Source organism: Chlorocebus sabaeus, chromosome 22, assembly GCF_047675955.1.
Source record: "Chlorocebus sabaeus isolate Y175 chromosome 22, mChlSab1.0.hap1, whole genome shotgun sequence".
NCBI classification, from domain to species: Eukaryota; Metazoa; Chordata; class Mammalia; order Primates; family Cercopithecidae; genus Chlorocebus; species Chlorocebus sabaeus.
In genome coordinates, this window is record NC_132925.1 from 2,942,012 (window position 1) to 2,955,336 (window position 13,325).

Sequence of the window (13,325 nt, forward strand, 5' to 3'; positions counted from 1 at the left end):
TGATTCTTAATTTTGTTTTGAAATGATTTCCAGGATGTCATCAATATTATTAACATGCAAAAATAGTAATTGTGAAATACAAAGCTTCATACATCAGATCCTTTTTGATGATTGAACAACTGATTGTAATATCAGTAACATATACTAATATTTCACTAGTAATAAAATACTACTAATGCTTAACCTCTGATCTGGAAGACAAAAACATAAAGGTGCTATATACTTCTTGGCATCATTCATAATTTAAACACAGCTTCTTAATATTTGAACCTTTCTTCTTGCTTTTCAGTTACAATGGTATTTTGTCATTGTTTTGCTGTTTGTTTTAGAATTTACTACCATGCTTTTACTAATTTGTAGTTTATGATCATGCCATATTGCCTAGAGTGAACAGTGGTAATGAAGCTTTCGATGTTTTTTTTTTTTTTAAATTCATCTAACTATGTTTGAGGCACAAATTGTATTTAACTTTCTAAGCAATCAGTATATAAACATATTTTAATACTTCTTGTCATCTCAGTCTATCTTTTGCTATAATAAGGAATTATAATTTTAAATAGACACTAGATGTGAATATAAATTGGTCATTGCTATAAACTTCTAATACTTGGTTTAAGTTTTAAATAGAAGTTTGCTTACTTGTTGGATTTCTTTATTTTCTTTTTTTCTGAGAAGGCGTCTCACTCTGTCACCCAGACTGGAGTGCAGCGGCGCGATCTCAGCTCACTGCAAGCTCCGCCCCCGGGGTTCCCGCCATTCTCCTGCCTCAGCCTCCCGCGTAGCTGGGACTACAGGTGACCGCCACCACACCCGGCAATTTTTTTTTTATTTTTAGTAGAGACGGGGTTTCACCCTGTTAGCCAGGATGGTCTCGATCTCCTGACCTTGTGATCTGCCCACCTTGGCCTCCCAAAGTGTTGGGATTACAGGAGTGAGCCACCATGCCCGGCCTGTTTGATTTTAAATCCAAGCAACTATGTGTTCCATGAAGGTACAGACTGTCTTTCATGTTCACGGAGGTATCCTTGGTGCTCAATTAATAGTATTTGTTGAATAGATAAAAACATTATATAGGACAGGATTAGCATAACATTGAATATGGACAGCCTTTTGCTTGAAATATCAAAAATGTATGCTTGGATATGTTCAAGTTTAGTTGAGATATTTATGTCATAATATCTGCATCTAGTCTCTCTCTCTCTCCCCCCCCCCCATATTTTAAGTAAAGCTAACACCTTTTTGTAGCTCTAAGCCATATTCCATATTCTATTAAATTAGCAATGGCGGTGGCTCAGCCAAATGCAGAAGAGCAAGGCGGGACCACATGGTAGAGTGAGACTGTCAAACTGGATCTGCACTGACACTCACCCAGCTGGATGAACTGAGGCTCACTCTTCACCCCAGGCCCAGCCCCAGTGCTGGCTGCCACTTCCACACTGTATCGGATTCCAGGAACGAGAAAGGGAATGACCACAGAAAAGGTGGAACCGTCCACTGTTTTGTTTATGTGGTATCGAGTTTCATTGCCCAGACACCAAACCTGTAAGAAGCGAAAGTCAAGCTGTAAATTACCTACATGAATGCAAAGATCAACACAGGATTGCAGTTTTAGACCTAGACAGAGTTCAAAACGGTCATGCGCTACCATAAGAAGTTTCCAAAGTCATTTTTCCCTAAAATCTAGTTCTATGAACAATCTTCCATTCAAATTTAATGTTAAACGTAGTTTCAAGGTGTCTTTATTACTTTCTCATATACTTTTAAAAGGTTATATCAGGTAGGTCTACAAATCTGTGCTTGAAGGCAGTAGTTTCCATCAGCCCACTTCATCAGGATTTCTTACCAACAAGACATTATTGCCAGATAAATAAATAGCTTGCAGATAGCTGTGTCTATGCAGATGAAGAAGAATACCATTCAACATTTGCATTCTAGGCATGATGACCAGATATTGTAAAACAAAAATGAGTAGGAAACTCCAAGTCTCATACTTTACTTCAGTCGTTCTCTGGGATCAATCTGCCTGGCACTGACACTGGCACATCACAGTTTACTAAGAGTAGCTGATTGAAAAGGAAGGAGAGCTTCTGAATACGCTAAAGCAGTTTGTACAAATGAGATTATTAAAAACAAAACTGCACACAAGGGGTAAGCCTCATCCCAGGATTCTATTCACCCTCTGGTACACTGAACTGTATTGTCGGTGAGGGAAAATTCGCCCTCGGATCGTCTATTTAAATGGGACTATCAGTGCTTCACAGCATCCACGAGATCATAAAGAATAGCAATACGTATTTGATGTGAAAAAACCTTTCTTCTAATGGGAAAGTTAGAGCTACCTGATTAACTTGGCTAATAATATTTGTGATCGAAAACTATTCTCAAGAAATTGAGATTTTCAAACTGTACTATCATCCTTGTTTTAAATTTCACTAAAAGATTCATCACCGAGTGATCTTCTGTGATGTGTAAGAACTTGGATATGGTGCATGACAATGTTCAAACTCAGTTTCCGTAAGAAAATGATCTATAGAAAAACTTGCTCATTATTACTATTATTATTTGAGATGGAGTCTTGCTCTGTCGCCCAGGCTGCAGCGTAGTGCTGCCATCTTGGCTTAGTGCAGCTTCCACCTCCTGGGTTCCAGTGATTCTCCTGCCTCAGCCTCCTGAGTAGCTGGGATTACAGGCGTGCACCACCACACCCAGCTAATTTTTGTATATTTAGTAGAGATGGGGTTTCACCATGTTGGCCAGGCTGGCATCTCAAAGTGCTGGGATTACAGGGGTGAGGCACCACGCCCAACTGACATGCCCTGAATTCTTTATGATGTCCTCAAGCAATATATACCATTAACTTTCAGTCGACAATTGTCTAAACTGTAATAGGAAGTGAGATTTAAAAGAAATCTAACCATACCAGTCTCCTCCATCATTTATCCTTTTACTTTTTTCTTTGAAAGTTAATATTATTTTAATATAGTTTCAATATATAATACCAAGAAATGGTCAGACCCTATACAAGGAGCTGACCATTTGGAAATAAAGACTCTTTTGTGATTTTTTTTTTTTAACCCCAATTACATTATACAGCTGAACCAAAGCCACAAACTGATTTTGTACCAGTCAATCAGGTTCAGCAAGGCATTTTATTATTTTAAATTGACCGTGAAGTTAAGTGAAGTCCACCCTTTTGCATTTCTTCAGGAGAGAAATGAGTTTTGACTCTTAGGTGAAAATGCCTACATTCCACAGTTTACCTTGAGAGCTGAGACATCATCTCATTTTAAATCCTTAAAAATCTTCTATAACATTCTATTTTTCTAGACTAACACATAGTGTCCTGTCAATCCTCAGTATGGAGACAGCCTTGAAACTCTTAAGAAAACACTTAAAAGTACAGAGACTTTTAATGCCTCAATTATGCTAGAAAATCTTATTTGAAACATATTAAAACATCCACAGTGCACTTATGGCAGTCGTTTAAATACTTTAAAAACCACGCTGTTAATATACACACATTTCATAAAGAGGTTTCTCAATTTGTTTTTAAAACTATTTTGAAAATAAAATAAAATTCGGCTCAGGATACTTGGTTACTGTATAGATTAATCTGCTACTCAGAAGAACATGTACAGTCTTATTTGGGCCTTCACTAAGAACGCACATCAGAATCGCCAAACGATTCACCGAAATATATGTCCAAGGGCCCCTGTCAGACCAACTGAATCAGAATTTCAAAGTCACTGAACAAGAAAGCGTTTTAAAAATAATTTACATGTTGCTATTTGGACCAGCAGATGGCGCCAAATATCCACAAACAAATACCAGCTTTTCCTTTGTGAATGGCGGGGGCTGTCCATCAGGGCATCCTACACATCCATCATTCTCATACCTTATACTCTTGGACCATTCCATTTCGGGTGTCTTCCGGAGGCGGCTGCCAACTGACCAGAATTGCAGTTCCGTTGCCATCATTCTTCGATACGGTTACACCTTGGGGTGGGGCACTGGGCGCTATTAAATTGTTTTAAAAGGTAGGTTATTAGAATGTGCTAGAGAACACTGAAAGCAGGTTATTAATATCAAAACCCATAATAAATATTTAATATTATATCAACATATGCTTTTTTTTTTTTTTTTTTGAGACGGAGTCTCCCCCTGTCGTCCAGGCTGTAGTGCAGTGATATGATCTCGGCTCACTGCAACCTCCCGCTCCCGGGTTCAAGCGATTCTCCTGCCTCAGCCCCCTGAGTAGCTGGGACTACAGGCGCCGCCACCACGCCCCGCTGATTTTTGTATTTTTAATAGAGACGGGGTTTCACCACTTTGGCCAGGCTGGTCTCAAACTCCTGACTTCAGGTGATCCACCGCCTCAACCTCCCAAAGTGCTTGGATTACAGGTGTGAGCCACTGTGCCCGGCTGCATATGTTTTAAAGATGTATTTCATCCAAGTCTGAATAGTCCCAAACTACCTAAGTTGTTCCTCACTCCATGCTAATTAACTGCCACTGTGAATTTTCCATAACCAAAGTTAAACACCTTGTTTCCACCAAACATCCCAGGACAATTCCTATTTCTTCTACCCTGTAACTCTAGTCTCCTGTTCTCCCTCAAAATGTTCAAAAGTATGAAATGAATGTTAATCATTCATCATAATTATTTATACAGCCAAAGTGACAAAGACATGTTGGGAAACCTCGTGCTGTAATTTAATGTAATCTTTTACCTTTATGTAAATATTGCTTAATTTCTAGGAATAGGGTGGTCAGCTATAGTGGTTTGTCTAAAACTGAGGTGTTTTAAGAGAGATGAGATTTAGGAAGAAAATGTTAATCCCAGAAAGTCCTGGGCAAATCAACATACTCCAATCATGGATCAAAACAAACAAATAGAAAATGCTGAATAGAAAATAAACCAAATGGAAAACAATTTCATTTTTAAAAGTGAATTTTAGTTCTGAATAATTAAATTTCTGTATATCATTAAGTAATATAATGTTCACATTTGCACATTTGTAGGTAGGCCACTATTGAAGCAAGTCAACTATTATAGCATTTTGCTTTTCTAGTTTTCTAAATAAACAAATACTGTTAGCAAAATGTATGTTCAATATCAAGAAAGTTAATAATTAATGCCACTCTTAACATTATAACAATTTAAATTAAGCCAGTACAATCTTAACAAATATACTGCAATGCACGGAAATCATACGCTTCATCATACTTGCCTTCTTCCAGGGTCTTGGCAAACTTGATTTCACTATCTGCTCCTTGAAATTCATTAAAAAAAGGGCGAGCCTTAATTTCATAGTTGACTCCCTTTCTGAGATCAGGGATAACCACACTGTTTTTGGTTGGGGTCCTCACTTCGAAAACTAACCAGTCTGATTCTCCGTGATTGGCTCCAGATGGCCGATAGAGAATTTTATATCCTTGTATATACTGAGACTGTTGATCTACCTATTAAAAAGACAAGTAAAATGTAATTATTCATACTATTTTACTGGATCATTAGAAAACAATAAAAATTAAATGTTATAAAATGCACAAAATTCTGTCTGGCTTCATCCCACATTCTTACACAAGAAATGTGTCAGAATTAGAAAGGAAAAAATAAAGCTCATCAGAATGTGGACAACATAAGTGTGCTCATAGAAAATCCAAAAGAATCTTCAGCTAAAACATTCAAGTAAGTAGAATACTGAAAAAAATCCACTATCTTTTGTAAATCTTCAGCTAAAACATTCAAGTAAGTAGAATACTGAAAAAAAATCCACTATCTTTTGTAAGGTGATACAAATTTCTGTGGCATTAACTTCTATGCTTCATGCAGAAATGTGAGGCCTGATGGCAGCTCTAACATTGCATGTAAGACATGCCTGGGCCAAGGGGATGAGAAGCTAAAATGTTTGATGACTCTCCGATTTTAAAAGCCTACTTAACACTACTTGGAAATATCTCCAAGTTGAAAAGATTCATGTAATAATGATCCTATCACAAGTTACATATCATAGTTAATACTATCTGTTTCTTTCCTGAGACAGGCCAAGTTCACTACTGCAGCACAATAAGAAAAAAATAGGCTCAAGATGCAACATTTTTCTGTTTAAAGCCCAACTAATAAGCACTGTAATAAACAGTGCTTACACTGTAAAGTTATCATTAATGTACAAGTAGGCAACAGATAGTTACATTTTATATGCATTATAATGATCTCCCAGACACTTAGGAAAACTGAGATCAAATATTGTAACAACTCACTGTCCAGTGCACTTCGATGGAAGAGGAAGAAAGGATGGTAGGGTTGTGGAGGTGCAGAACAACATTCCCCAGCTCTCTCTGGACCTGCTTGTGGTCCACCCCCTGACTTGTTGGTGGAACATCTACAACAATTCAAGAAAACTGTGTCAGTTTCTACACAATGCTACTGAACTGAATGAAAGCATGGTAAGACAAACTTTTCATTCATAGCAACTCTCAGTCAAGTAGAATACAGGCCAGGCTGTGATTCAGAAAAAAAAAATAATAATAATAATTTAACCTTTTTATTAGGATCAGGAAAGTAAGAGGGGATAGACATACAGAGAGAGAGAGAATGCAGAGGACACATATTATAGAAAGTCAAAAAGAGCAGGAAGCAAAGACAACAATGGCAAATAGCAACATTGAGTGGCTCCTCCTACCATGCAATGATCACTTTCCTGATGAAAATGAGGGCACTAGTGCAATGCCCTCTGAGTTTATGAAAACCTTCTGTAGTGATCCTAACTACACAAGACAGAAAAGAGACTGCAATTGCAGCAGAGTGGCTAAGCAACGGAAAGAAAGGAGATACAGTTAGTGAAAACCAAGAACAGAAAGAAGTCAGATACTTTACATCATTAAGATGAACTTGGATATTTTCTCATATAAGGTATATGGTAAGTTAGTGGCTACAATGGAGGTGATACACATGCCACCAAGGAAGTAAAATAAAATCAATCTGATTAGATTCATGAGAAAAAAGTACTTAACATTTATGTAATTGATGATGATTTAGTTTAGTTATTGTGTCATCGTAAAGAAGGTTTAGTAAAGAGTTCTTAATCACAGCAGCCCCCAAATTTTAGAAACGAAACTAAGAACACAGTAAGAGTGAAATGGCTACTAACGCTAATTTTTAAAATAAGCTTCTTAAAGTCTACACTCGAAAAACATTTGCCCATTTCTGGAGCGGTTTTCTAAACAGGTGTTTTGCTTTGTTTATAACAGTAACAGGGAATACATGGGAAGAAGTGAAGAAAATGTTTTTTGGACTTCAGAATTCTCTTTCTCAAAGTATTGCATTTGGGCACCTACATTCCAGATTATTCTACATTATATAAAAAAAATTAAAATGAGAATTTTAGTTTACTGAATCATTAAATACCTTCAAAGAATTGATCTTGGGTAGAAAGCAAAAGCAGGAATACTAAGAATGAGACTGCTAAGTATCTCAGATGAAGTCCAGGGAAGCTAGGCAAGTGGAAGAAATGACATCAAGATGGACATCAAACACTCTGACATATTGTTTGGTTGTTTTTATACTTAACCTAGAAATTAAGCTGATAAATAAGCAAGACAAAAAAAAAAAAAAAAAAGAACTGGGATAATTCTGTACTTCATTTTACTTTACCAATATTTTTGGCTAGGATCTGCCCTCAGGATAACTATTATCACAGCCTCTATGTAGTAAACACTTGACCATCAGCTTTCCATCTCTTCCTTATCCACTGGTCTCATTTGCTCCTATGACTTAAACTGCCATCCATTTCTAAGATAAGACTGAAATACTTGGAATAAAACAGACTTGAGTTTGCACACCACCTCAGCAACTTAAAAACCACATAACATTGGAACAATTTCTTAACCTCATTATTCTCCAGTTTCCTTGTGCTTCAAATGGTGATATCAAAGGCAGCTAATCCTGAGGGCTGTGGTAAAAGCTGTCTTGTAATAAGACATAAAAAGTGCTTTTCCTGAGAGCAGGGATTGTGGACCCATGGTACATGGCATAGTGCCATATACATAGGTGTTGCTTAATAAACATAGGTTCAATTAAAATGTATTCACATGTGGAAAACACACACATTATGTCAGCTTCGAAATATCTCCCTCATACGTCAGCTCCCATCCTCACAAAATCATCTCCCTTTCAGAAAGTCTCCTCAAATACAGAAATAACCATTTTATCTGTAACTGCCATGGTCTGCATCCCAATCCCGAATTCCTCTGATATTAGATAAACCCACCAGTCAGTTCCTTCATGGAAATTGCTAGATTCTCCCACCTAGTACCCATGACAGCAACAGGAGTCTATAACATCATAATAGAAACGTTCACATCGGAGAGAAAAAGGGAAAGTGACGCCTAATAAAATAATTTTGAGAAGTTTACAAATTGATCCTCTGTTTTTGTTCTACCTCCTGAAAGAAATGTATGACAATGTAAAAGGTCTTTCCCAATATTCACAACTGACTTAAGGAAAACCTAACTGCTCCAGCCAACTGTTTCCCCCAATGTTAAAACTTCACATACACAACCTCCGAGGGGAGATTATCCAGGCCCCACTCACTGATAATAACTGGTACCACCTTAGGTATGATATATATGTTCTGTGTATCTGTACATATTCTCTTAAAACTAGGGCTCAAGAATGATGCACAGACAGGACACGTGGGTGAAGAATCATAGCAGCGAACAACGATAACAACAGCCACATCTCAGCGATGATGACCACCACCCCCACCTGCCAGGTGCTCATCCCATCTTCCTTGCATCATCAAATCTTGTCTTTGGGAAAGCACACGTTGATCACCACATAACAAGGCTCTAACTTCACCCATGACATAGGTCTACCTGATTCCTGTACAGGGAGCCTGTGCCCTGTATCTGCGCACCTTTCGCTTTTGACCCCAGCTCATTCATATGTATCTACACTTGGGGAAGATTCTTTTGCAACCATATTCCAGAAATGGTTAGAGAAATTATGCCTGCTCCTTTATGAATCACTTTCCAACAAGTCCTTCTTGAATTTCCTCACCCCTCATTTTTCTCCTTACTGTGTATGCATTCTGTTCCCTCCAGTGAAATTTTTTTGCAGGTTATTCCCCAGGTTCTTATTATGGTTGTAATCCTGTGCTTACAGCCTCAAATGAGGTCCAAGAATAGGTAAGATACGTGCCTCAATTTTACTTCTTCTCATGGGCCCTTTGCTGTTGCCTCAAGCTAGAAAAAGCATGACTCTTCCATATGGCAGTTTCTCAAAATGTTAAGGAAAAGATGTCATGTCTGCTCTGATGTTATTATTTTCTGGCCTAACCATGCCCAGATCCTTGAATGTCTTTTCATATGATGTGATTTTCAGCCTTTCATACGGCCTCATTGACTATCCTTATTGTCCTCCTCTTAAAAGTCCATCTGAAAACGTAGTGTCCAGAACAAACACATTACTCCGTTCATAAACTGAATAGTTCTAAGTAAAAAGAGAAAAATTACTTGATCCAGGCATAATTCTAGTGCCAGCTAAGACTACATTTGCTCTCTTGGCAACTACATCCCTCAGTGGGTTCAGACGGGTGTTTAATTTAAAGTTGGACCATTCTGAGAGCCCTGACATGCACGCATATACCTCCCGTGAGCCTGCTGTCTTTAGTCTATCCTTTTACAGCTAATTTTTTAAACCCAAGTTCAAGTACCCGACTTTTTAATTTGCTCTATTAACTTTAATAGCGAGCACTCTCCCATCAGTCCAATCTGTTGAGCCATATTTAATTCTGATTCTCTCATTTGGCATACTAGCTGTCTTTCTCAGTTTTATGATACCCTCAAATTTTATGAACTTCCTTTTAGTCCTGACACTAAAAGACATACAAGTCCAATAACAGATTTTATGGAAAATAAAACACAAATCTGCATCTTATGTACTTATATATTGATTAGTTAATTTATTCCTTGTCCAATCCTGCGGAATGGGTTTGTGCGGCCCCATTTGAAACGTGAGGAAACTCACAAGGGCTGACTAACTTGCTCAAGGCCACGCAGCTAGTAGACTGAGGAGCTGAAATTTTAAAAAGTCTTTGATTTCACAATTGTATGCCTGTTTCTCTACGTTTCCAGTCTTCCAGTTGACCAGGATGCATTATACTTGGATTGCTATGGCTTGGCTGTGTCCCCACCCAAATCTCATCTTGAACTGTAGTTCTCATAATCCCCATGTGTCACGGGAGGGACTCGGTAGGAGGTAATTAAATCATGGAGTAGTTACCGCTATGCTGCTGTTCTCGTGATAGTGAGTGAGTTCTCATGAGATCTGATGGTTTTATAAGGGGCTCTGCTCACTTTTGCTCGGCACTTCTTCCTGCCACCATGTGAAGCGGGACGTGTCACTTTCCCCTTCTGCCATGATTTTTTTCCCCAGCCATGCTGAACTGCGAGTCAATTAAACCTCTTAACTTTATAAATTGTCCAGTCTCGGGGCAGTTCTTTATTAGCAGCGTGAGAACAGACTATACACATTGTTCCACTATCTATGCATATACAAAGGCAAATTGACAGCAATGTGAAAAAGACTAAATGAATGTTCAGACAGAATGCTAACTCACTCCTCACTCACAAATGAGGCTGCATATTACGGAATCACGCATGTGAGTACAGGACAAAACAGAGTTAAGCTGCAGTCGCCAAAAACTTCCAGTTACAGTCTACTGGCTGGAGACCACTGTACTGGGGACAAACGTTTAAATTCATTTTACAGCTGTCATTGGGTCTACATTCTTTACAAATGTGTATCTAATATCAAAAACCTCAGACTGCCTTAAGGCTCCTGGAGAGGTGATTCATAATAGCAAATATGAGCTATGGGTGTGTTACATTCACACAAGAGACACACGTGGGCATGCTCTACAACTTAGTGTGCTTTTTCTGCAAATTCTGAAACAAGAAGTGCTTCCAAAAAGACTGTTTATGTACATACTTGAGGTAACAAAAAAGCAACATGGCTGGCAGAGCGCTCTCCCAAACCAACAACAAAGGAGTTTAAGTCTCAGTCATCTCGTGTATAACTTGTTTCTATTAAAATAATCAAGTCTATTTTTTTTCTTTTTTCCTTTGTTTCCTTAAGATAGAAACACTATCCCTCTGTATGTTGAGAAAATAATTTTATACTTCGAATCATTCCCCTCTAAAATTACCTTTCTTTAGTAATATAAAAACAAGCACATTTTATTTACAATGACATGTGTTTTTTTTTCCAAAAATAAAACATCAAGGATGATTCAAATTCATCTTTTTTTCCAGTATATTAATTTTACTCCTATTAGAGCACTAAAATAATAGGATGAGCAAGAGTGTGGAGAGATGAAAATAATCCGTCTGTTAAAAGCTAAAAGTAATTTCTGTTCACAAAAGATAAAATGCAGAATACCCAAAATTTGGTCCGAAGGAACAAAATTTCCAGTTTTAAATGTTCTAGAAGTAGCTTTAAACATGTCCGTTTTTCTTTTATCTGTTTTGCGAACCCAACTTTGACCAAAACGTAGGTGTTTTTCATTTAAAAGTTTCTTATATCATGGCTCATATATAACTGACAATAAAGACAGGCCAAACAAAATAAAGACCTAAAGTATTTTCTCCATGCTTGTTGGAGTTTAACTGGACAGAGGAATTAATAACAAGTTTCCAGATATCTCCTACATTCATGTGATCTCAAGAGAGTATATCTGATTAGGATTGTAATCTAAAAATTCATCCAGAAGGTTATAAGTACTGAACTTATATATAAATAAAATTCAGTTAATTTTAAATACAATTATAATACGATTAAGATTGTACACCTATATGTTACTATATTTAAAATTCAGGAAATTGAATGGAATACACAAATATTCACGTATTTTTAAATTTATGGGTCCTAACAGGTGTATATATTTATGGGTACATGAGAAATTTTGATATAGGCATATAATGCATAATAATCACATCAGGGTAAATGGGCTATCCATCACCTCAATCATTTATCCTTTTTTTGTGTTACAAACATTCCAATTATACTTTAGTTATTTAAAAGTGTTCAGTAAATTATTGCTGACTATAGTCACCCTATTGCTATCTAATACTAGATCTTATTCATTCTATCTAACTATTTCTTTTTGTACCCATTAACCATCCCCTCTCCCCACAGCCACCCTACTACCCTTCCCAGTCTCTGGTTACCATCATTGTACTTTCCATCTCCTCACATCATACTTTTGTCTTGGTATATTTGTAATTTTATGAGAAACAGTTCTCTTTGTTAATCCATCTTATGTTTGTATGCTTAGTGCAGAAAATAATAAAGTTTGTAGACACTGTGTTTGCATATTAAAAAATTAATTAAGCAACTTGGGCAACCTGAACAACAGACTGTAAATGTACAATTGTAGCACGTAACACAAGTCATTTGTGCAATTACAACATCTAAGGATAAGTAGGTGTCACAGGGTTAAGTAAATCAATATTTACCTTGTGTTTTCACTGGATCTGATATTTGACTTGGATCACTAATTCCATATGCATTAGCTGCCCTCACAAGGAAAAGGTAAATTGCATTAGGTTTGAGTCCTTTAATGGCAAATGTTTCTGTTTTCACATTCTCTGCTACGGTCTGCCAGCTGCTACCAGATGCATGGCTAAGGACAGACACACAGGTTAGAACATGCGTATTTAATGGCGAATCAAAAAAGAACAACTAGGAAGCATCTCCTTCACTCTACCTGAAGGCTTCTATAATATAAGATGTTGGAGTTGCTCCTGAATTCAGATTTGGTTGCCATGATAATGTTACTGTATTTCTGCTGACATCTGTAACTTCGGGTTTTGATGGGGAACTAGGGATTAAATTGGGGTCAGTGGGTCTTGGAGGCTGAACTGGAACTCCAAATTCTAAAAGGTGGGAAAAAAGGCCAAAATAAAAGATGTTTACACATACACAGGTAAGCATATAAATGCAGATAACATATTCATACACCTACTCAGGGAACAGGACATTTACTTCATTAATATCCCAGTAAGTAAATAACTGCATTTTAAGCATTACTTTAAGGGAAATATACCATTTAATTTACCTTGGACTTCAATGTAGGCACTCCATGTTGCTTCACCACTGGGGGTTGATGCAATGCAGGTGTACCGACCAGTATCACCCAGCTGAGAAGGCAGACAAAAAATAAATATTTGGAAAAATCAAGAAGTCACTGGGCTGAAAACGCAATTACAGGTTTGTATATGATCCATGAATATGGATAACTGCATTAAAATTCACTAAC

The 13,325-nt window shown here is 37.3% G+C and overlaps 1 protein-coding gene across 8 annotated transcripts in view; it reads right to left on the reverse strand.

Moving 5' to 3' along the window:
* ROBO1 (roundabout guidance receptor 1) overlaps window positions 1-13,325 on the reverse strand; it is a 1,151,566-nt gene that overhangs the window by 58,557 nt on the left and 1,079,684 nt on the right. For all 8 annotated transcript variants that reach the window (XM_073009653.1, XM_073009651.1, XM_073009652.1 and 5 more), the window contains 7 exons: window positions 13,125-13,206; window positions 12,774-12,942; window positions 12,523-12,689; window positions 6,265-6,386; window positions 5,232-5,463; window positions 3,896-4,017; window positions 1,369-1,540 (listed from right to left, as the gene is read on the reverse strand). In XM_073009653.1, coding sequence (XP_072865754.1) covers window positions 1,369-1,540; window positions 3,896-4,017; window positions 5,232-5,463; window positions 6,265-6,386; window positions 12,523-12,689; window positions 12,774-12,942; window positions 13,125-13,206 — 1,066 coding nt within the window. The remainder of the gene's footprint in view (window positions 1-1,368; window positions 1,541-3,895; window positions 4,018-5,231; window positions 5,464-6,264; window positions 6,387-12,522; window positions 12,690-12,773; window positions 12,943-13,124; window positions 13,207-13,325) is intronic.